At 40.8% G+C, this 23,064-nt stretch overlaps 1 protein-coding gene across 1 annotated transcript in view; it reads left to right on the top strand.

The window, feature by feature from the left end:
• The first annotated feature begins 2,740 nt into the window (after nt 1-2,740).
• Nucleotides 2,741-23,064, top strand: part of PMFBP1 (polyamine modulated factor 1 binding protein 1) — a 42,708-nt gene continuing 22,384 nt past the window's right edge. Inside the window, exons 1-5 of the mRNA XM_011380699.1 lie at nt 2,741-2,940; nt 5,501-5,572; nt 10,349-10,510; nt 18,426-18,668; nt 21,674-21,895. Of these exons, the coding sequence (XP_011379001.1) occupies nt 2,797-2,940; nt 5,501-5,572; nt 10,349-10,510; nt 18,426-18,668; nt 21,674-21,895 (843 nt within the window). The 5' untranslated portion in view covers nt 2,741-2,796. The remainder of the gene's footprint in view (nt 2,941-5,500; nt 5,573-10,348; nt 10,511-18,425; nt 18,669-21,673; nt 21,896-23,064) is intronic.

Here is a 23,064-nt window from a genome sequence, read left to right as displayed (position 1 = left end):
AAGACATATCATTAAAAAAAAAAAAAGACATTGAGCAATCAGGTGGGAGAGATTTCGCCGTGTCGTTGATTATATCAGCCAAGATTAGGTGGAGGGTATACTTCAAAAGAAAGAATTTACTAAATGGCACAGGAATGCTCCCACAGGCAGTGGGAAGACCGAGTGTGTTGCTGTCTTCCCCGGCCTGGATCCTCCAAACTCCATGCATCAAGTGGAGAAAGAGAGAGAGTGAAAGCAAAGAGCTGATTTAACCAAAGAAAACCAAGTTGAGTCGAGGAAGGGAAGGAGCATTTGAGAGAAATGTCTGTGGGGTCAAAGAGTTTGTCCACAGTGAAACGGAGGTTCCAGAATGTATAGTAGAAGCAGCTGGCGGAGGTGCTAGAAATGGGGAGTAAGTTGTAGAGCGGTCTCTTTGAGAGTAACATAAATAAGCGTACTTAGTTCATTTGCATTAGATTCAGCTTCATAAAAGCCAAAACAAAAACAAAAACACAAAAAAAAATCCAGAATAACAGTGACTTAAGACAGAAATTGCTCTCTCTGTCCAGGGCTGGCATGGTGGTTTCATACCATCAGGGACCTAGGCTCCTTCTGTCTCTGTGAGCCTCTCCTCATGTTCCAAATGGTTGCTGGAGCACCCACCATTAAATCAGGAAGGAGGAAGTAAAAAAGAGCTGTGCACTACCTCTCTTTACGATTTCCTGGGATTTCTCACAGTATTTCCTCTTATATCTGATTGGCCAAAACCTAGACATGTAACCACACCTAGCCACAAGATCATCTGGGATCAGTAGTCTTTTAGATGAGTACATGAACACCATAATAAAATTAAGATTCTGTTACTAAGGAAGATAAAGAGTATGGAGATTGGAAGAGGCAACTGACAGCCTCTGTGAAAAGTACCGAAGGAGATAGGCCTGGAGAGAGAATTTCCCCTGTCGCAGTGAGTCTGATAAATCCTGAGACTCCTTCTCTTGTTCCACCAGGACCTTCATTTCTTCTACCATTCTAAAGCTCCTTCTGCAAAGACCTAACTAGCCCTACTTCCTCTCCAGAAGAGCCTCAGCCGTGGGGTTGCACTATGACCCAGTCAGTGACCTTGGCATCAGGTTCCTGTTCTCTAAATTATGGTGCAGAATCCCAAGACCCTGGCAACACCATCTTCCCCCAATAGATATGCCCTATATGATCAGAGATTTTCTCTTGTAGAACTGGCTTTAGATTAAAAGAGACAGACTCTCTTCCTACCAGGCCTTTGTGCACTATGGCACCATCCATGCATTTTGGGTAGAAATAATTTATCAAGCAAGGAACATCCCTTTTCATTCATGGTTTCACATAATTTTTAAAATAGAGGAAACATTGAACAATCATTTCAATTAAATAATTAAAAGCCCTAGGATTGACCACACTTTTTCCATTGGTACGAGGTAAAACACTGGAGAAAAATCTAAAATCCAGTAGGAATAAAGGAAAGACTTATGACTGAGTGTAGGTAAGCCTGTTTGTTAGTTTTGATTAACCCCAAGGAGAGCTTTAACTTTAAAATGAATATTATCTCTTTCTATAAAACCTAGAAAAGTGTTTTAGATGAGAAAAATAGATCCTTGATATTCTTCCATCCAAGTCATAAAGGAAAAGGAAAAGACCAGTAGTCCATCCGTATACCCAGGCAGTTTCCAGTTCCTTGGGGAGAGAGTCAGCGTCGGCAACCTGTGCTTATGGCCTTTGTGTAATCTAATGTGGGTCGATGGTGCATGAAGTACTAACGTGTTTCCCATCCTGCCTGTTCAACCTGTGTTTCATTGAACTTGTTCATTTGTATCCTTTTTCTTCCTCTCCCCAAAACTAACCAAAGACTCTCTGAGTTCAGAAAGAGGAAGCAGAGAGAAATTTGAGTATAAGTTAGAGAATTAGACACTGAGAGCAAAGAGTTGGACAAAAAGTGAGGAACACAATAGAACCCAAGAGAGATAGGTTTAGCAATTTAGGGGCAAATAGGAATAGGGAGCAAGATCTTAGATTCCTAGCCCCTTCTTAACAAATTTCTAGGCAAAACATAGGATGGTGGTAGGGAATGTCTAGGAAGAAAGGGTCTGAGACCAGTCTCACATGCACATGTGCATGTGAGACTGGTCTCAGACCCTTTGGTCTCTCTGCATTAGGAGCATCCTTGGAGGATTACAGAGGGAGCAGACCCAAAGCTCCCAGTATGAGGAATATGCACTATTTACCACCTGTTGCCCAGGACACAGACATCTCAGCACACTTCAGCTGGCAGAGATAACCTGTGACCATGGACCAGAAGCGACCCCTGATACCAGGACCCAACCTAGGAGCCCAGAACTTAGGCACTCTCTGGAAAAACCTTAAGAAGGTGAAGGGAATTATAAACTGATTCATTTTTAACCTAAAAATAATGATGCTTTCTCAGAAATAATGAAGATTCCATTTTCTGCCATTTGGCGGAAATGGGGCTCAATATAGAGGTTGTGTAATAGAAAAATACTTTTTCTCTGCACACCTGAGTTCATACCTGCTACACTGGTCACCACGTGAGGTGCATGTTAGTGTTTCTTAGGAATTTGTAAGGTGCTCTGAGTGTGAACTGAGGCCAACTCAGGAGGCACAAAACATCACTAGGTGCTCTGACCAAGATTTTGTTTTCACTTCAATTGTCTTGTGCTTTTTTTTCTGGGCACAGCTGTCATCTAAGGAAGGCCTGCTGGAAAAGCAGATGGCAGGACTTTTGAATACAAGAAAGCAGTTTCCTGGGCAGATGTACCAGAATCAGAGATGCTGATGGAGGAGACGAGGCATGAGAAAGTAAAGGTCTCAACAAAGATGCAAGACACAGCAGCACAGAAGACACAGAGTGAGGGTTTGAGAAGAGAGAAGACGTTCAAGTCCTGGGCCCAAAGATCTATATTCACTGATCAGGTAAGGAGCCCCTCCCTCTATGATGAGTTCTCTCCTCTATAAAATATTTGTCCAGCCACACTCCTCGGAGAGTGTGGTGAAGGTTCATGTGATCATTTTATAAAGCATTTGAGGCTCCCTCAAAGCACTCTTCCTTATCCATCTGGCAAACATTACTGTCAAATGCTTCAAAAATTTATCATATAACCCTTCCATTTTTTTCATCACAAGCACTTCCAAATTGCCCACTGCTATTGTTAATAACTCACAGGATTCCCATGTCTCTATCATGGAACACAATTCAGTGCTCTCTTTTTCCTCTGACTTATTTTACTTAGTGAAGTCCAATATATTTTCATGCAAATATGAGAGCCTGTGCCTTCCTCTTTTCCTTCCAAATGCTCTTGGACCTTGCAGCTATAGCTGTGTAACTCCATAGTAGATGAAACAATCACAATCTGGACATTTTTCTGTCTTCAGGACAAGATTTCATTTGATCTCAGAATCTCTTGACTATCCAATAGGACTGCCTGTAGAATAATATTATTCTCAAGGATATATTTGTTCCATTCCAACTTTTGCATGATATTTGGGCTGAGTTCTTGGTCCCTACTAAAGAAAAATGTCTGTCAAGGTAGAACACTGAATCAGTAAACCTTAGACCTAGGAGAGACTGAACAGTCATTTAGTACAGTGCCCAAGATTACAAAGGCAGAGACGAAGGCTCAGAGAGATCAATGCCTTTTCAAAAGCCACTTTTTGAATTATGAGCTGAACGAAGTTTAGAAACTTAGTAGCCTAGAACTCTGTTCTGTGTTCTTTTATGCCACACTATTTTTAATCTTCTCATTTGCCTGGTGCTGTAGATTAAAAGTTTGTGTCCCCACCCCCCCCAAAAAAATTTGCGTGTTGAAATCTTAACCCCCAAAGTGATGGTATTAGGAGGTGGGGCCTTTGAGAGGTGATTAGGTCATGAGGGTGGAGCCCTCATGAATGAGAATAGTGCCCTTATAAAAGAGACCTCACAGAGCTCCCTTGCCCCTATCACCATGTGAAGTTACAGGAAAAAGAACAGCCATCTCGGAAGTGGATCATCACCACACACCTAATCTGCCAGTGGCTTGATCTTGGACTTCTCAGCCTCCAGAACTATGAGAAAGAAATTTCTGTTGTTTATAAGCTACCTAGTCTATGATATTTTGTTATAGCAGCCCAACTGGCTAACACACCTAGCCTGGAAGTCATTCGTGACATTCACCAATATTTCCTTTGGGATATAAAGGAAGAAGTTAGGCATGGCCATGTGACTTGTTTTGGCCAATGAAATGCGAGCAGAAGTGAAGTGTCACTTCCACTTTAAGAACCTGTATGTGGGTCACCAAGTTCCCTTTCTGCTGTCATCACAACAGGCAACATACTAGATGATAAAGGTTCTACCAGCTAAGGACAATGAAGAGCAGAGCCCCAGACAACTCATAAAGGACATGTAGCATGAGCAAAAATAAACCTTCATGGTTTTAAGCCACTGAGATATGGAGGTTGTGTGTTACTGCAGCATCACCTAGCCTCTCCCTGTTGGGTAAGCCTGAGCTACATCACCATTCCCATGATGCATCTCTGTACCCAAAGACTTAAGAGGGTAAACAATGCAGCATATAGAATACAACCTCATAAAACATTCCAAATTCCATGTCTCACCAGCATTCTTTCTTCCTCTTGGCTTATATTAGGGGTGGGGGATGTGGTTCATTACAAAGAATGAGTATTTTGATAGCTTCTCATTCTTGGAACTATTCTGCAGGTAAGTGCCTGGTGGAAATTTTATCTAGTCTTTTTGTTAGAAACATAATGAATTAGATTATTAAGCTCAGTGCATTATGACCTTAAATGCATCATCTTATACACATACATGTGCAAAAATCTTTGGCTTTCTTTGAAGTTTTTATCTAGATAATTCTCAGCACTTTATATGTTTCCTAACTTTACAAGCACCAACATTATGGTAACTTGATGCTTTAAAAATCAGATATTTCCAAATTAATAGTTATAAATTAGTGGAAGCTCCTCATGGAGCAATAAGAGAGCCTGTGCGACCTTAAGTATGTCACTTAGCTTCTCTGGGCTTCGGTATTTTCCTCTGTAAAATAGAGATAGTAATAGTATCTACCAGGGTTACTGTGAGAATGAAGTTGGGTTATGTGTATCCCATCTGCTTCATAATGAGTGCATAATGTTAACTATATTTGAGCCATAGAATACTTAGAAATTTAGAAAGTAAGATTATTTCAGACCTTTTACTTTCCAAGAAGGATAAATTCAGAAACTATTTAGCAGAGTTTTTTTTTTGTTTTTTTGTTTTTTTTGTTTTTGGTGGGGGGAGATGTAAAACAATGGTCATCTTCCTGGTGAAGGTTTTAACATACTTTTGAGAACACAAACAGATGGGTAGGCAATTAGGTATTGCTAACAGTTAGGGAATTTTCCTTAACTCCCTGCTGAGAGCACACATCCAGATGGGAAAATCTTTAAAGGGCTGGACTCATTTACACTTTTTCCATCTTAAATTTTTATACTTTTCCAGGTTTATAACAAAGCTCAGAAAATGCTAAAGCTTAAAGGAGAATTGAGAGGTACCAAGGAAATGAAAGATGAGGTAAGGCTCCCAATTCCTCTACATACAAGGAATTGAACCTTGGCTACAAAGTACTTCTTTTCCAGTTCCCTGATTCAAAATTCCAGTAGTAAGCATCCCAAAATATCACAGACAGAGGTAGGCAGCAGAGCATAGCACATAAGAACCCGAACTTGAGGTCAGTGGGTCTGAGTCCATATCTAACAGCAGTGTGGTCTTGGGCATGTTACATACCCTCCCTGAGCTTCCTTTCCACTGAAAACATGAATAATGAGTACCTATTTAAAGGCTTGCTGTGAGGACTAAGTACAATACTGCATGTAAATCACTAGAGCTTGGGACACAGAAAGCACTTAATAAATATTAACTATTATTGCCAACATTCTCTCTTTATCTGGAATGGTATGGAAATGGAGTGTTCTGATTCGTCTAACATTTTGGTCAAACTGTGTTTATGTATTCCCTGACTTGTTCCAGAAGGGGGATGTTTTGGTTAGTGTAAGGTCCCACACGGCCCATGCTTTTCAACAGACCTCCTGCAAAGAGGTAAGCAGCTTCTAAAAGGGTGTTTTTGCCCCTTTTTTGCTGGATTTCTGGAGAGAGGCTATACAGGATTCTTTGGAAGTTCTGCAGGAAACAAGGATCTGGCATGGTTTTCTAGAAGGGCATTCCTTCATTCAGCTGATATCTTTGGAGCACTTCAGTGTGCCAAGCATTGTTCTAGGGGCTGGGGATAAAGCAGCAAACAAAATAGACAAAGATCCCTGTTCTCATGGAGCTTACCTTCTAGTGAATCAATTTCTCTAAAGATATGATGAAAAAAAGTATGTGACAACTGCCTAAGTACCATAAAAACTGACTCATGTTCCATAGGTGGCTGACCTCTGCCATATGCCACATGGATCACTTTATACAGTGTGCAATTTAAAAAGAATGTAGAACGCAATAAAATATACTCATTCTTCATTATATGAACATAATTGGTTCCAAAATTTTTGCTCACAGGCAAAACCTTGTATAAGTGCTTATTAATTCCCATCATGAGTAACCAAAAACTGCAATGTTCCTATAGATGGAAAGACAAACTCAAGAATCAAGTAAGTAATATCAGTAACGGTGTTTGGAATTACTGTAGATAACACAAGTAAAGTGTAAAAAATCCTGAAGCAATGTCAATTTTTTAAGGTTTCACACTTTTTAAAACATAAGTCTCACTATAAACCTATTTATGTTGAATGGTAGTGGTGGTTAAAGTGGCTTTTCATAGCTTGTTTAAGATTTGTCCTTATCCTCAGACAAAGAAGATAATTTCTCAAAGACGATGACCTTTATGGTTGTGGTTGGTTGACCTCAAAATTACTCTAGAAACTGCCACCCACGCTTTCTTGCCCAAGCGCCAAACGCCTGGGAATGCAGCCATCTTGAACCTTTGTCAAGCTCTTGGGGTGGGAGAGTGCTGCTGGGTCACAAGCTTCTGTTTAACGTCAGCGTCCCTCCAGAAGAGCACGGGACTATCTGTCAATGCTGTGAAGCCTAGAGCAAAGTTTTTTCCCATCTTTTGAGATATGTCTGAGAAAGCCTGGTACGTAACCTATTTTCCAATAACTATCATGAGCATGGTAGCATCTGCAGTGTCAGCACTCACCATCTGGCCCGTGGTTGGTAACTGCTAATGATGTCACATGCCTTCAAGAGGAGTGACCAGGTGCCAACCTCATATAAGCAAAACTGGGTATCTAAGTGCATGGCTTATGTGAGTGAAAACTCACCTAGCATCAGAGGCTTGTGATTTCAGCCATCATTAATGACTTGAGATCTAGGACAGGATCAGATGGTGCCTGAGGGTCAGCATTATGACTCTCGGTTCATCTCATGCCCTAGTACTGGTTACAGAGTTTTGATTGATGAAATGTCAGATTAAATCAATTCCTACCACATACTGATACTCGAAAGGTGTCTGCCTAGAATTTAGCCTTCATAAAGTACATAGGATTAGAAATAGTGCACAGTGACCTCTGTGCAAGATATTAGCAAGAAATTAGGTTTACTGGAACCTCAAACACTTGCCTTTCTGGAGTTCTGAGGTGAACACAGCCTTTTCTTAGAACTTCATATAGTAAAAAATAATATGTGATTCAAGAAAATCATTTTATTGCTCTCACAGCATTTCTATTCCTGTTCTAATGAATAAAAATCCCTGTATGGTTTGGCCTTTAGGAGTGAATGGTTAGATTTTGATTTCAAAAGCAAATTTCATTTGACATCCAACAAAATACATTTGTTATTCAACTGGTTTAGGGAGTCCTCAAAGAAAGAGTATTTATTCTAAAACTCTTGTTTTATGAACGAAGAAATTGCCTCAGAGACTCTGAGTCAATGCTAATGTCCAAATTATATGAGATCATCTACATAAAAGATCTAATTCCGCAGGCCCGGCGGTGCAACAGAATTGGGCCAGCAGGCCTTCAGAGGACATCCAAAACTGGAGAGAAGGAGTGGTTTTTTATTGTCCTGAAACAGAGAGGGCCTTTAACTTTTAACTTGGAGAGGCATCGGTACTTTGTTAATGACACCACAGTGTGCCAGACTTTACATGGAACAATCTGGTGACAAGGTCCTCACCTTAAGACTCATATATTCAGCATTAAGGCAAGATATAGGGCTTTTGGCACTTCCATAGAGCAGGCATTGTATTGTCACCTAATCTGCTCATAGATGCCAAAGAAAGTCCTGTGACAAGAAGGGGGGATCCCGAGAGTCTCAGTCCCCAGTGAGCCTCTGTATCCTATTCTCAGTGTGGCAGCCATGACTAAAGGGACTTAAAGCACTGGAATCAAGCTGCTGCCCCTTATTGGGTCAAGGATTTTGTTTTCTAGTTAGAAAACAGCATCTGTACACCACTTTTTTCTAGCCACTCTACACATATTCTCTTAAGAGAATCTCTGGTAATTGTCTTAAAGGTAATTACATGCTCGGGGCAGTTTGACATCCACTGTTATTTTTCTGAAAGTAAGGAATAAGGAATGGGAGCAAGAGAGGAAGGAGAGTTTTGAGATAATGAAATCCTTTTAATGACAGAGCCATGCCGTTAACCTAATTAAACTGTAAAGTGGTTAAAAAAAAAAAAATCCAGGTACTAAATGGAAATGAAGAAATAAATCAGCTGAGACAGCAGCACTTCTGGGAAACCTTCTGAATTCCGAATACTCTGACATTGCAGTGTCCGATTCTTGTGGTTATTCTCAGGCCCCCCTTGGCCTTGTGCAGAGGTCTCTTAAACTGACCTGTCCAGTGAGGCTTGATTTACGATGTCCATTTCAGGTCTCCAGCTGCCCTGGGAATGTGCGTTATGTAATTCATATATTTAAGGCCCAGAGCAGTCAGTGGGATATGGCGAAAGAGCACTGGCTACAGGGTCGGGAGAGCAGATCTCCCCCTGCTGCTGCTAACCAGCTACAGGCCCTTGTCGCTCTCATCACTTTCTACTTCTGGGCACCCATGGCGTCTGTGTGCCGTTGCACCTGCACCTCTCTTAGAAGAATTGCCATGGGGCTATTGGGGTCACTTTACTCGTAAAAGCGGAGAGCTAGACGTCCTTGGGAGCTTATATCCCATAGGGCTACCCTTGGCCATCGACTGGCTGATGCTGAGTCTGACAGCCCCACTTTCAAGGCAGCTGATCAGGACAAACTCTGAGGTGTAACATACACTCTAGAGTTCCTTGTGGGATCAGACTGAAGCTACTGCCTGCAGGACTCTCTGATATCCTGCCCTTGCTTGGTTTCTTCCCCTTCCCTGTCCTGCTTCCCCCACTTCCTTGCTGATTCTTCTTGGGAGCGTTTCTTTAATAGATGATGAATCCTCACCTAAGAGTCTGCTCTGGGTAATCTAACAAAAGGCAGGCACCTGCCACAAAAGGACCAGCCTTAGTTTCAGCATCTAAAACTCAGAGGTGGCAACGCCTGTCTTCATGAGTGTTGTATAGAAAGTCTGCACAGTAATAGGACTAAAGCACTAAGCAGGTTCATAGAGGGCTACTTCCTAATTTTTTTTCACACTGTTGCCACCCACAACTCTGGGAGTGGAGGGTGGCACCCTAGTGTAATGGAGCACCCACCCCGTTACCACAGCTCAACAGCCCCAACCCCACCCAAGCTGCTATGCTCCACACTCCATTTTGATCTCAATCGCTAACTACCACTCTAACATAGCAATAATTACTAATCTTTTTCACTCATAATCAAAGGCATGGATCTTCTGTAATCGGCCCAGGGATTTTACTTTTATTCCCACTGGTGTCCATCTCCAAAGAAAAAGCACTAGGTTTACTGGTGAAAGAAGCCTTTTGGTTTAGTGGGTAGAAGAGAAAGTTAAGAGACTTCAGAATCCACATCAACTCCATCACCGATTCACTATAGTCTTGACAAGTTCATTTGACATCTCAATATGTTCATTTCATCAGTGGCAGAGCCATTAATATTTATAGGCAATCCACTAGGTGCCTGGAATTATTCTAGGCACTGACTTCCTCTTGAAAAACAGGGAAGTGTCTGTGATGCACCCACAGCAGTGGGTGAAGATTAATTAAATAAGTAATTGTCTGAATAATGTGGAGCACTCAGACGCCTCGCAAATGGATTCTGTGTAAATGTTACAAGGGATGAGTAATAACACCTAAGGGTTGATGGACAAATTTCCAGCAAATTTAAAGTCTCTGTCAACCAGTTAAGTGAATGAAAGTAAGCATTTTTTTTTTGACGGTTTATAATTGACGCTTTTGTTTTTCTGACTTCCTAGGTGGGGGAAAGAGACAGAGAAGTGAGCAGCCTGAGCAACAAGCTCTTGAGCCTGCAAGTTGATATCAAGAATCTACATGATGTCTGCAAGAGACAGGGGAAGACCTTGCAAGAGAATCAGCTCTGTGTGGAGGAGGCAATGATGAGCAACAGCCACGTAAGGGTTTTGGCAGCTGCTACCCACCTCTGCTCTCTTGGGCAGAAACAATAATAGCAAGTTTCCACAAGAGCATTTATTGAGCAAGCAATGTGAAAGAATTAAACACAGACCCCTATAACACACATGTGTGCGCGCGTGCGCGCACACACACACACACACACACACACACACACACACACGCCATCCTGCCCCCAGGATTTTTCAGTCTAGCTGCCTTCAACGTCATCTACATCTGAGACTCTGTCTCTTCTTTATCTGGCCTTTCACATCTGGATTTGCAGCACCTGAAGCCATTGCCCAGAAAAGACCAGATTATAGTTACATAAGAGAGTGGCATTTCCAAATGGATCTTAGACAAACTTCTAAGTCAACCAAAGATAGCAACCACCCCACCTGCCTGGAGTGTCGCCGCTCCCCCGTGCAGCAGGTGCTCTTCATTGCCACGCTCGCGGCTGGCTTCCTGCCTACAGCTTTTCTTCTGGGTGCAGGATCCTGATCACAGGACAAGCTGAAGTGTTGCAGAGTGAAGGCCCTAGAAGCAGCTCTCGACCAGTGACTGCTGGGGAGATGGTGGGTTAAATAACCTATCTCCCTTGCCCCGTAGTCAGAGATAACTCGACACGCTCTTTGCTCTGTCCCGGAGTTCCTTACTGGGACCCAGCCCCAGATGCCCGCAGTGGTAACTAGCTTGATTGATGACACACCCTTTTGCAGCCTCTTTCCCTTCTTTGTCCCATTTCCCCGCTGCCCTCCCTGAGTTTCCTAAGATCACCTCCCACATAAACCACTACTTGACATTCAGTTCCTTGCCATGGGGCTTGCTTCTGGTGGTGCCCAAGCCAAAACACCCAGTAACACTTGTCTTACGCATGTGTGAGCAAAAGGACCTCCTGGCATGATCATCTTTCTTGAGACTGTGTGATTTTGAATATTTATCTGTAGCCTACACAGGTCATTAGCTGAGGCAGCTTCATTTCAGCCTGAGATTTTCTCTCTTCGGAAACTGTAGGGCTAAGACTTGAAAGCAGTCTCTAAATTTATCCACAGAATCTAGAGGGGGTGCAGCTGGAAGATATTTTCCCAAAGCTCTCTAAAATCTTAGGGTTTCCAAGAATTCCTTACTTTGCAGTCTTCATTTCCATTTAGGAATTTGAGTTCTTGGCAACCATAAACATGTCCTGGTCACACAGACCTGTTACCAGACCCCCAAGTTAGCCTCTTAGCTGCTGTGTAAGCAACTACCATCTTCTTTGACATTTGTGGTCAAGGGCCTGGTCTCTCTTCATTGTGCTTGTTAGAGTTCTCCTAAGACTCACCACCTCCCTACAGAAACCACCAATTTTCCTCTGAAGTGCCCTAAAACTGCTAAAACAAAGCGATTCCCTCTTACCTCTTACCAAGCATTGCTGTCCTTTCCCTAGGAAGTCAGGAATATAGACAAATCCATCGGTTTTTCTTAAACGAATCTCAAGAAGACTATCACAATTTACTTCTTTCTAAATATTAATGTTTTAGAATATTTTCACCATTGCTGTCATGAGTTTATTTATTCCCCTAGTCAGGGAAAGCCACATGGCTTATAAATGTACCTGGCAACTTGGAAGGAGAAAGGTATTAAGTCTCATTTTATTATACTAATTGCCTAGAAGAAGGTCTAACAGCTTGAAACAAGCTTTAAAACAGGCTCTTTTTTTCTCCTAGCACTTAGTGCAGAATTTAAATTGCAGACTACGCATACAAATACACAATTAGATGTAGACTTATACTCATCCACTCAGAAAATCCCTGCAAGATCTGCCTTCCACAAGAAAATGTAATATGGGAACAAAGGGAAAACCCAAGACTTTCTGAAATGTTGACTGATGGCTAACAAGGAGTGGGGAAACAAGCAGGAGGCCGTACTTCAGGACCACAGTTATGCAAGAAAATTAAAACATTATATCAGATATTATGTATAACTAAAGGAGAGGCGAGCAGGGAGTGGGTGATGAGGAAAGAAAATGACATACCTTGTAAATCAAGAATACGTTGTACTCCAAACTCCAGGGACGTAGCTGGGACCAGGGTAAAACAAGTGAGGTGCCTAGGGTGCAGACTTTTAGGGGCATTCACTCTTCAGGTGTCAACCCTGCACTTGCTCAACTCAGAGCCTCCTTGAAATTTGCACTTAGTTGCTTCACTCTAGTCCCCACCCTGCCCAGGAATCAAAAGAGTGCCTCAATAAAGTTAAAGGCGAAAAGAACGATAGAGATACCGTGATCATCAAACCAGAAAAGGAAGTATCTTTTTGAGCAATTTCCCAGGCTTCTCTGGCCCTGGTGGTGGCATGGATAGAATGCCCTGACATTCAGCAGGGCTCAGATTGTCAAACTCATCTTTGAAGTGTATGGAGGACATTATTTTTAGCATAAAATTCTAAGAAGTTTTATTTCTGCAGATAAAAGTAATTAGTTGAATATGTAAAGATTATAATAGACTCTCAATGGAAATTATCACATACAGATATCACTTTGAATCATTCAGAATGAAAAAAAAAATTAAGTAAATCTATTAAATGCAATGGGGGATCTGGATTGGATCCTGGAACAGAAAAAAAACACACACATCAGTCAAAAAACTGGTAAAATCCAAATAAAGTATTAGTTTAGGGAATAATAATCTACCAATATTAATTTCTTAGTATGGACAAATATACTCTGTTTATATAAAATGTTAATATTAGGGGAAGCTAGATAAAGAGTCTATGAGAACTGCCTGTACTACTTTTGTAATTTTCTAGAAACCTAAAATTACTTCAAAATAGTTTTTTTAAGTAAATCTCTGGTAAGCAGAGGTCACTCGTGAGAAGGTCTAAATCACAAAGATGCGTCCAAAAGAAACGCATGCCACATAAACACACAGTTCTACATTGGAGAAAGTACAAGACATGTAATTTGTAGAAGACATAAAATGTAACAGATAAACCTACCTAGTGATCTAAGTCTAGACCATAGTTACAAAGAAAATATCTCAACACCTCAAAAAAAAAAAAAAAAAAAAAAGGAAAGAAGTTCATGACATTGACTGGGAAAAAATGAGACTTTCAGTTCTTAGATGAAGAAACCAGGGATCTGGTTATCGGATCAATGCCAACCTGAGACAGAAGAGTACCAACTAGAATAAGGAATAAAGTGGTTAAAAAGTATTTTGAAAAGCCAGCTTTAGGCAAATCAGCAAAGCCTGATGACATACTTCAAAGAGTGCTTAAGGAATTGGCAGGTGTTATTACATAGCTGCTAGTGATTATTTTAAGAACTCAAGAGGATAAAGAAAGTCCCTATAGACAGAAAAAAGGGTAAATGAAGTGCTCATCTTTTTAAACAGGGAAAAAGGACAATCCTGGTAATTACAGACCTGTCAGCTTAACTTGAATATCAGGGAAAATATAGAACTTAACATCAATCAATTAGCGTCAACGTGAAAAGCACAAAGTATTGGGTGGAAACCAATGTGACTTTTTGAAAGGCAAATCATGCCAGGCCAATTAATTTCCTTCTGCGATCAAGTGGCCACATATACAAGAACAGAGTAATAGCTGTAATCTCTTCGACCATAAGTTGAGCTAAAAGGTTGACTAAATATGGGAACAGATTCCTGCAGGTGGACAATGCTCTCCATCTTTTAAAACAGTTGAGGCCTGGATAGAAATCTATCTGAGAAACGTGGTGGACCAGATGGCGTCCAGAATCATGTCCAAGTCTGGATAGTCATTCTAAGTACTAATCTTACTTCCATAGAATCATGTCCATCTTGCTCATTTTCTCCAGATCTGTTTACAGGTCAAATAAAAATCTAATAAAATACCTATGTCTTCACTAGAAAGAAAACTTTAAGAGAAGAAGACAAAGAAGCAATAGGAAATACATTAATGCTTTTATGATATGGCTTTTTGGCACATATAAGTGAAACGTAGGCTTAATCCATAGCATGTCATTTTCTATTCATTTAGAATTAGGAAAAATAATCTTTTGAATACTTAAGGATAAATAAGTAGAAATTTAATCGGTCTCAAATAGTCTAGGCATTTCTCCAAGTCTTTGAAATTTGATTCCTCAAAACTCATAGGTACTTATAGTATGCAAATGTTTAAAATTCTCATCTAAGAAAACTCTAGTTTCTCTGTATATGTGAGCAGCTTTTGGATCTTTATAACCAGACAAATTGTTTGCCCTGTACTGGAAGATTTGAGTGAACTCTCATCATCTGGTTCATCCATCATATACCTCAAACCACAATTAAACCCAGAAGATTCACCATGACCTCTGGGGAGGAGAAATTACTGACGATTCACCCAGTCTCACTGCCATGCTGCTAAACTTCATACACACAGGTAAAGACATTCTTTACCCAGAGGAGGCTTTAAAGCCACAGAACAATTATGAACACACCTGAGTATAGTTGATGTATCACTCACCAGAAGGGAAAGCCCTAAAGCGTTTGACTTCCACTCCTCTCATTCTTTTGGGTAATGAAGAGGAAATGGGGACATGGGAATAAGGGGAAGCAAAGAAAGTATGCACAATAAGGAACCACAGTTAATTTTCAAGTGGTCATACATATCCAACAGTGGAGAGGCAGGTCCAAATCAATAGTTACACACAAGCGCTAGGAGGACCAGAAATCCAGTGTCCTGATTCTCAGAGGTCAAGTTACATTCAACAAAGCCACGAGAAATTGGATTTTCACAAATTTTGATGATTTTATCGGATATTTGCTTTATTAAAATAAGCCCTCTGACTGAAGCCTACCCCAGAATGTTCACTCCTTTGCTTTAGTTCTAGCCACATTAAATACTTATTTGTGACCATGTCTTTTTCCAGATAGCTTCCCACCCCCAGCTTACCTGTATAGACAGAGGACTTGGGCTCTTGAGAACCTCCCCTGTACACGTGCAAGAACACACACCCATGCACACGCCTGCGCACACACACACACACACACACCTCCCAAGTCCCTTCTCTTTGAACCCCATTCACAGATAAGATGTAAGAATAATGACATTCTTATCTTGAAAAGAATGAAAATCACTTAACTAAAAACATTTAATATAAATGCTGGAAATTATAGCTACACAAATTAAATACAAAATTTAGCTTTGTTTGGCTCAGGAACGAAGGCTCATCAACTTCCCCCTGTCCACAGACACCGGATATTCAGGCCAAGAATTTAGCTGGTTGTTGCCAGCTAGGATTTCTTTTGCCCCTTGACAGTTGTGGTCCATTTTCTTTGTCTGGCTTCTCTATTCGGAGGCATTGAGAATGAAATCAACTTCCAGGAGAACTGAAAAGAGTGCCTCAGATTGAACTGACATAATCAGCTGTTGACTTTCTGGTTCTGAGCTGGGCTAAGCCTCCCTTATCTGTGCTGCTCCCACCCACTCTCACTGGAGAAGATTTTCTGTCTTTTGGGTCCCAGCTTTTGCTTAATCTCATTAAAGCTCCATCTCTCCAGGTACTCAGATGAAAACTTTGAAGTCATCCGGCCTTGGATGATCATCATCTCCCACCACCCTACATCTAATGCAGCAGCAAATCTTGTGGGATCTACTTTCAAAATATATCTAAATCCAACCACTTCTTCCACCTTCTGCTGCTACCGCCTTGGTCCATGCAGTCATCCTTTCTCACCTGCATTCTCGCAGTGTCCTCTTCACTGGTCTCCCTTGCTTCTGCCTCCCTGTATTGATTTTCAATAGAACAGCCAATATGTCCTTTGTAACATCTTAACGAGATTATGTCACTTCTCTGCTTGGTACCCTCTAATGGTCTTTTATCTCCCTGAAAAGAGAAGTTAAAGTCTTAAAAATGGCATATGTGGCCCTAAGGGACGTCACCTCCTTTTCCTTTCTCCCCTTTATTCTCTCTGCTCCAGCCAGAACAAAGTGTCCTCTCAAACACCACTGGGATCCTCCCACCTCCTGGCCTTAGCACTTGCTGTTTTCTCTCCCCAAAATGTTCCTGCTGAGATTCTCACCAGGCTCCTTCCCTGCCTTCGTCAAGTCTTGGCTCAGATGTCACCTGCTCAGTGTGGTCCTCCATGAAAACGCTTAATTCAAAATTGCAAATGCCTCTAACTTGGCATTCTTCATCTCGCTCCCCTGCTTTACTCCCCTCCATAGCACTTTTTCTTTTAATACACTACATAATAATTTACTTGTTTAATTTTCCCCCTCCCTCCCACTCTACCCCCCCATTAGATGCAAACTCCATGAAGACAGAGACTCTGCCTATTTTATAAACTTCTGTTTATAAAATTTTACTTACTTAGTACAGTGCTCAACACATAGTAGGTGTACCATAATATTTGCTAAACAAATTAATTAAATGAAAATATCATAATTAAACTGAAGGGGAAATGGTTATTTTCCACAGAGTCCAAAATGTCCAAATTAGAACAATAGTGTACAAAGAGATTACTTATAACAAGTTCTGTGGATCTGCCATTGAGACAGAAAAAAGAATAAAATATCCTAAATTAAAAAAATGAAAATACCATATCCACATAACAGCTACTATGTTAATATTTGTAGCAGCATTATTTATAATAGCCCAAAACCAAAACAATTCAAATATTCATCAACCGGTGAACAGATGAACAAAATGTGATATATTAATACGATTCAGCAGGAAAAAAGAACAGAATACTGATTCTTGCTAGATCCTGGATGAACCTCAAAAACATTATGCTAAGTGAAAGAAGCCAGACATAAAAGATGGCATTTTATACAATTCCACTTATATGAAATGTCTAGAAAGGGCAAATCCATGGAGGCAGAAAGGAGCTTAGTGGTTGCCTGGAGCTGGGGGTAGGAATGGGAGTGACAAATAGGCATGAAGGAATTTTCCGGGCGATGGAAATGTTCTAAAACTGGATTGTGACAATGATCACACAGCTCTATACATTTGCTATAAATCATTACATTGTATACTTACGATATATGAAGTATATATCGTACTTTTATGATATATGAAGTATACCTCAATAAGACTATAAAAAAAAGTTAATTTTTTTAAGGTCTGAAAGTACTGTGTTAAATGAGGCCAAGGCCACAAGCTCAAATTCTCGTGAACCAATGAGATTGCTTATTCTCTATTTTATTTCCTTCTCTCTTTCAATACCTAGCTGTGTATGAATCTCTTATCTAGGTCCTATAGGAACATATATGGCCCCTGCCCTCCAGGAGTTTATAATCTACTTACAAGATAAGATACATAGAGATCATTACAATGCAAGGCAGAATGTAAAATGCCATTAGAAGGACATGCCAGTAAAGTCTACGGTATTAATACAAAGACATCTTTGTAGGGAAAATGAGAAAGAGAACAGGATATGGCTAGGGTTTTAAAGAACAAATAGGAGGAAATAAGCAGAGATAGGAGCTAAGGGATATCCACAGAACCCCCTCTTCATCCACCTTTCACATATCATCAGGGATATTAGGCAAGAAAATGTAGACACATCAGTGCAAAGACCTCAACTGTACTTGATAAACAACTCAGGGATGTGTCTTACCAGCAGAATGCTTGATAAACATATGTTTATTGAATGAATGAATGAATGAATGAATGAATGAAAAATGTAGGATGAGTCTACCAGCATTTCAAGTGGATTGTGGATTAGCAGGGAGACCTCTCTCTCTCAAGTGGATTGTGGATTGGCAGATATATCCACCCCCCCTTTTTTTCTTTTAAATCCTTCTTATAGAGTAGAAATCGAAAGTGATGTTTCATTGTGAAATGTTTAATAAGCGCTCTGTAAAAGAAAAGATAAAAGGATGGATAGATACATGTGAATGATGGAACAAAAGAAAAAATCAAAGAACGCATGCATACTTAGTGATGATCTAAAGCCTTTTCTGTATATTTGATCTCAACTGCAGAATAAGAAGCAAGTGATACCATTTGAGGAATTACAGATACAGTTTGAGCCCAGTAAAAAGTGTCATCTGAGACAACTCCAACAACTCAAGAAAAAATTGCTGGCCCTTCAGCAAGAACTGGAGTTTCGCACAGAGGAGCTGCAGACTTCTTACTGTTCCCTCCTGCAGTATCAGTCCGTCTTAGAGAAGCAGACGTCTGACCTGGTTCTTCTTCACCATCACTGCAAACTGAAAGAAGATGAGGTATAGCTAGAATTACTATGGAAAGGTCCCATATGCCCACGTACCTTCAGAAATCAGGCCGAGCCTGCTAGAGAACAAACACTGGACTTACAGAGGAGAGCTTCGCAACATCTTGAGCAGGTTTTATCAACCTTCCCTCTTTAATTCTTGATCTTTTTGAAACCGAGCAGAGGGAACTAAACAGAATGGCATAATTGGGTGAGAACTCCAGTATTAATGCATGTGGGGTATGCAGTACATTGTGTGTACTGCACACGTGTGTGTATGACATGTGTGAAAGCCCATCATTTCCATTCTATTACCATTGCAACTTAAACACAATAGACTCCGGGGTCTCTGAGGGTTATTTAAAAAAGGTATAAAGTTCGTTAAATGAATCATCTTTAGAAAAATTAGGTTTTGATAATATGTAAATTCTTGGCACTGGCACAGCTGATGAGATAACCAGACATTGACTCTGAATCAGTCATTGAGAGTACAGATTGGTTTATTTTTTCAGACTGGAGTTTGAGATCATGTAGACTTAGCTTAAGTATGTTCTAGACATTCATTTCTATTCATGTCCCAGGGTAGTACTTTTTAAACCAGAGAGCAGCTTCCTTGTGAAATCCCAAGTAAATTCCAAAGACCAAAGCTGGGGAACTTAAACCAGTTCAGCAGCGGTACCACGAGCAGCGGTAACACCAAGAGTTCTAAGGGGTGGCCTCCCCTGGCATTTTTTCCTTTGCCTTTAAAGATAAAATTCCAAGGGGTGTCTTGAACAGTGCTGTTACTTAAGGATTAACCCCAGGGGCTTTATGAGGGGTCTCAAAGAACACGGAATTTTTTTAAAGTGAATATGATGGCCAATGAGAATTTGCTCAAAAGGATTAGGTGGGAAAGGAACAGGGAGGGGTTATCCCACGAAATATAATCTGGGACAAAGCCAGTGAGCATTAAACCGTGGTTTAATAAAGTTAATGCAGGGCTGTGTTAAAACTCACTGGTTCACTATAACTGAAACAAGAGTCCAACCTGAATAAAGTGACCCTGAATTTGTTGGGATTCTATTTGGCTGCATATAACAGAAAACTCCCAAGCAATCGTGGCTTAACTAAGATAGTTTATTTCTATGACATATAAAAGAGGATCGAAGATAGGTGATCTAGGACTGCTATGGTAACTGCATGTGTTATAAAGTACTTAGGGTCCTATCTTTCGGCTCCACCATCAACAGCTCAAGGCTTCCATTTTCTAGGTGGCTGCTGGAGCTCCAGCCATCACATCTTTGATTTAAATAATCAGGGTGGGGTGGAAGAATGTGGAGAAAAAGGCACACTCCTTGCTTTTGAGGACACTTTAGGAACTCCACACATCATTTACATTTATATATTATTGGCCGGTTAGTGACATGGCTATATCTAGTTCCTAGGGAGCCTAGGAAATGTAGGGGTTTAGTGAGGCACACTGCTGTCCCAAATAAAGCCAAGGTTCTGTCACTAAAGAGGAGAGGAGCATTGATGTGGCAAGTAGCAGCAGCAGCAGCAGTCACTGACATAGGTCCCAAACTAGGAAAGCATTGGGAAAATTACCTTAGGCATTCTGCCAAATTCCCCCAATACTTTATTACACAGAAGCATCCAAATTCTGTCTAAAGTTGGGTTTTCCAACAGCAAACCCTCAAACAAGAAGAAGAATATAAGTAGTTAATTCAGGAGGTGACCCCAGGAAGCATAGTGAGAGTGGGGAAGTGAGTCGAAGAAGGGCAGGAAGCCCATTAAAAAAAACTATGAAGAAGATCGGTACTGTGGACAACTGGGGTTCAGTCCCTTCAGAGACTTCTGGGAGATGGTACAGAACACACTGCAGAGTGATCATCCAACCCACCCTGTTCACTGGTTGAGGACTGCACCTGAAAGTATCAGCTCCCCAGTGCTTGTAACCTGCCTTGTCTTGCTCCTCTGCTTGGGTGGGCTCCTGGGGCCAGAGCATCCTCAGTCAGAGCTAAAGATGCTTGTAGTTGGAATGAGTTTAGCATGCAGAGGAATGGTGGGTGCCAAGGGGATATGAGCAGGCCACTGACAGCTTCTGTTATAAACATTTAAATATAAAATATTCCTTTCTTCTTCTCCTTATCTAATACACACCTCAAACTAAACGGTCCCTTCCTAAGAAGGATCTCAAAAGGCAGGCAGCAAGTATAATTAGCTCAGACCAATAGAACACGTTCTATCCAAATTCCACACTGAACTATTTAAACCAAAATTAAGCCTTCCTTGGTGACCCTCCTGCTCTTAACTCCTTCAATACACATAATTCAAGCTGTATAGTTTAGCACTCCCCACTACGTACGCTTGTTTGTTCGCTTTAAATCGTTTCTCCCCGAAACCATAAGCGTTTGTAAACTCCAAATAAGGAGCCTATGTCTTGTAGGTGTGTGTCCCCTCAGCACCCATGGTACTGCTCATGAGCTTCAATAAATATGTCAGTTGGTTGGCTAATTAAGTGATTAGGAAGAAAAAGAATCTAAATAAAGATCGTACAAATCCCAGAGGAACTTTGGGTCATGTTCCCCCATTCTCTCTAGGGAATTTTGCTGACACAGACCTATGTGCATGAGGTGTTCTATATTTTCTAAATTAGACCTCTAGAGAATACCTAGGAAGGAAAGAATACTGGCATTTCAAGCCCTTAATAAAATGGAATTACATAAATTTATTCCTATTAATCAACTAACAAGTCTTTATTGAGTTCTTATTACATGCTAGGCAGATTGGGTAATAGATGTGGTCCCTGCCTTTAAGAAGTTTACCATCTAAATAGGACAATCTTTTTTTATTTCTAATCATTAACATACTGATATTATATATTGTAGTTTTTACATCTGTGCTGGGCTTATTCTGTATATCTGTGTTCCTTAAGACGAGTTAAGATATAAGACTCCTCTGCATGGGAACTGATAGCCATATCCTTTCCTCATTAGATGCTTCTACGGGTTCAGTGTGGTTTCATTTATACCCCAACAGGTGATTCTCTATGAGGAGGAAATTGGAAATCATAATGGGAACACAGGGAAGAAGCTCCATTTGGCACAGGAGCAACTCGCCTTGGCCGGGGACAAGATCGCCTCACTAGAAAGGAGCTTAAACCTCTACAGGGATAAATACCAGACTTCCCTGAGCAACATTGAGTTACTGGAGTGCCAAGTGAAGATGTTGGAAGGGGAACTTAGCGGGATTGTCAGTCAGGTAGCACTTAACCTAGAGTCTAGATCACTCAAACCAGGAGCTCCAGCAAGTGGATGTGATCCCAGATGGTCCCCTGTAACAGTCCCAGCCCCCTCCCCTGGAAACCCAGACCTTCAACCAGATGTCGTTCCTTCCCTTGAATTTGGTAACCCTCAGCTTTGAACGTCCAGCCTTCGCATCTCCTTTACTATTATCCCTTAGGAATGTCGAGGCCCTTAATTAATATAAAAAGCCACCACTTCAGATCAGGCAGAAAGTGAATTACCAAGTGAGTTCTCAAGTTCTCAAGTCCTTCACATTCTCTTGGGGGTTTTGTGAGGGGCTCTTCTAGGTCACAGGCCTCATGACTTCAGGATCAGACAGGATGAGAAAGCCATGAAACAGGGAAAAGAAGAGCCAAAATGCCTGCATTTGTTTTATTTTGTTTTCTTTTAATTGCTTTTTTTTTAATTACACAAGTAATACAATGATATAGGCTCTCTAGACGGAAGTATGGAGAGTAAATATGAAAGTCCACCTTCACCCCACTCTTCTCTAGGTGATCGCTTGCCTAATGTGCTGGGAGTCTTCCCCAGCCTTTTTCTGTACAGTTAAATATATAAATAATTAGGATTTTTTTTTTCACAAATGAGTCATTTTATAAATGGGATTCTATAACCTGCTTTTTAAATGTATCCTAATCTCTTTTAGTCACTACCTTTTATTCTATAGTATGACTATACCATCTACTGACCTGTTTGTCTATTACAAACAAGCTGTAAGGAACATCCTCATTTCTGCGGGGTAATTTCCTGAAGTGGGACTGCTGGACCAAAGGGCATGCTTATTTTTAATATTTGAAGATAATTCTGAATTATATACCAAAAAGGTTTTACCAGTTTACACTTTGGCCAATAATAATTAAGGGAGTTTATTTCCCCACACTGTATATTTTCAGTCTTTTTAAGTTGTGCTTAACTGATGGATGAAAAAAAAAAAAAAACAGGTTTTCTCATTACAATTTTTATGTCTTTTAATTCTAATAGTTGTGGATCGGCTCCTCCAGAAAGGAGTCTTTAAGACAGATTAGCATGCAGAACATTTTTAAAGAGAGCTCTGGATACCAAGACCTATGAAAGGAAGGGGATGGAAGCAACAGGATGGGGCAGAGGGAAAAGCTGAGCTGGGAC

This window comes from Pteropus vampyrus, unplaced genomic scaffold (assembly GCF_000151845.1).
Source record: "Pteropus vampyrus isolate Shadow unplaced genomic scaffold, Pvam_2.0 Scaffold399, whole genome shotgun sequence".
NCBI lineage: Eukaryota > Metazoa > Chordata > Mammalia > Chiroptera > Pteropodidae > Pteropus > Pteropus vampyrus.
The sequence above is the reverse complement of the archived record's forward strand: the minus strand, read 5'-3'. Positions and strand labels throughout refer to the sequence as shown.